Source organism: Bombus flavifrons, unplaced genomic scaffold (genome assembly GCF_040668555.2).
Source record: "Bombus flavifrons isolate JBK064 unplaced genomic scaffold, iyBomFlav1_principal scaffold0343, whole genome shotgun sequence".
NCBI lineage: Eukaryota > Metazoa > Arthropoda > Insecta > Hymenoptera > Apidae > Bombus > Bombus flavifrons.
Genome location: NW_027185087.1, coordinates 25,157 through 26,736, shown reverse-complemented (window position 1 = coordinate 26,736; position 1,580 = coordinate 25,157). Strand labels below are relative to the sequence as shown.

Genomic DNA, 1,580 nt, shown 5'->3' with positions numbered 1-1,580 from the left:
TCTTTAACAGACCTTCGTACCGTGAAGGTGCTGTGTTTCAGTCTCCACAAGTACAAGTGCTAAATAACACTAACGCTCGATCGAGGTTCGGTTAATCTATTAAACAAATCCGCAACATACTGGGACAGTCATTGACAGACCATCGTACCGTTCGGGTGAAGCGTTTCAGTCTCAACAAGCGCAAGTAAAGTGCTAAATAACACTAACACTCGATTGAGGATAGGTTAAACTATTAAACCTCCACCACGTTGAGCGTTGTCATTCGAGGTACGCGATAACGTCCGATTGGTTTGATTTGTCCGGTTGCTATTTAATCGAATTCGCAACAAGATCCCTACAATGAGTAGAAATAACTACAAAGAAGTACGAGTAAAGAGAGAACGTTCGCCAGAATGGAGTAAACCTATTGTTAGTGCGAAACGCAAGCCAAAACAGGAAAAAGAAAAACCAAATTTCGAATTGTCTGGAAAACTAACAGAAGATACAAACACTGTAAATGGTGTGGTTATTAAATATTCCGAACCTGCAGATGCGAGAAAACCTAAACGAAGATGGAGGTTATATCCGTTCAAGGAAGAGAAAGCATTGCCTATCTTGTATGTTCATAGACACTCAGCTTATTTAATGGGTAGAGATCGCAAAATTGCGGATATTCCCTTGGATCACCCTTCATGCTCCAAGCAGCATGCGGTTCTACAATATCGTTTAGTACCTTTTCAAAAAGAAGGTGGAGGCGAAGGGAAAAGAATTTGCCCTTATCTTATAGACCTAGAGTCTGCAAATGGCACATTTGTAAATAATGTAAAATTAGAACCGAGAAGATATCACGAATTATTAGAACGGGATGTAATCCGTTTTGGATACAGCACCAGAGAATATGTTGTATTACACGAACATAGTCAAGATGATTCGTCGGATGATTAACTATTACAAGTACAACTGCTGCTCGTTCTACTGCGTATGTACTATTGTATTTTATAAATCATAATATTTCTCAAACATTTTACCTTTTTCAGTAGTTTATTCATTTATATGTTTTATTTCAGGATATTAGTTGGAAGAAGGTTCGAGAAAGAAGTTATGACACATAATCACATAGCTATATAGGTATCGTCTACCACTATAGCTAAGGCTAATTTGTGATTATCCTTAAATTGTACAGTGTAAGATATTAACTGGACTCATGTACATAATATTTTTTACATTTTATATAACTAGAAATGTAACTTAATTCTAATAAGTCACTTTTGACGGAAATATATATATTTATATATAATAACAATTTGTTTACTTTATTTACCCAGACCTGTTAAATAATAAATTTGATATTGTATATGCAATTTTATTACAGTATTTGCACATTAGTATAGACAAGTATATATAAAATATAAAAAATTCATACAATACAATTATTTTCTTAGTAATATATTCCCTATTACGATGTTGAAGATATTTACAGAATCTGGTTTACTTTTACTTCAAAGTTATAAAGTTTGTAGGGGAAGGAACTAATAAAGAAATAGTCTTTGACTTTTGCTTCCTTGCCGTGCTCCCTCCCTGTCGTTCCTCCCCCTCTTCTG

The 1,580-nt window shown here is 34.8% G+C and overlaps 1 protein-coding gene across 1 annotated transcript; it reads left to right on the top strand.

The window, feature by feature from the left end:
- The first annotated feature begins 229 nt into the window (after positions 1-229).
- On the top strand, positions 230-1,252 carry LOC138189553 (smad nuclear interacting protein 1-like). Its single transcript, XM_069131563.1, has 2 exons — positions 230-958; positions 1,047-1,252. Exon 1 carries the CDS (start codon positions 340-342, stop codon positions 922-924), a length of 585 nt encoding a protein of 194 aa, XP_068987664.1. The 5' UTR covers positions 230-339; the 3' UTR covers positions 925-958; positions 1,047-1,252.
- Positions 1,253-1,580: the final 328 nt, after the last annotated feature.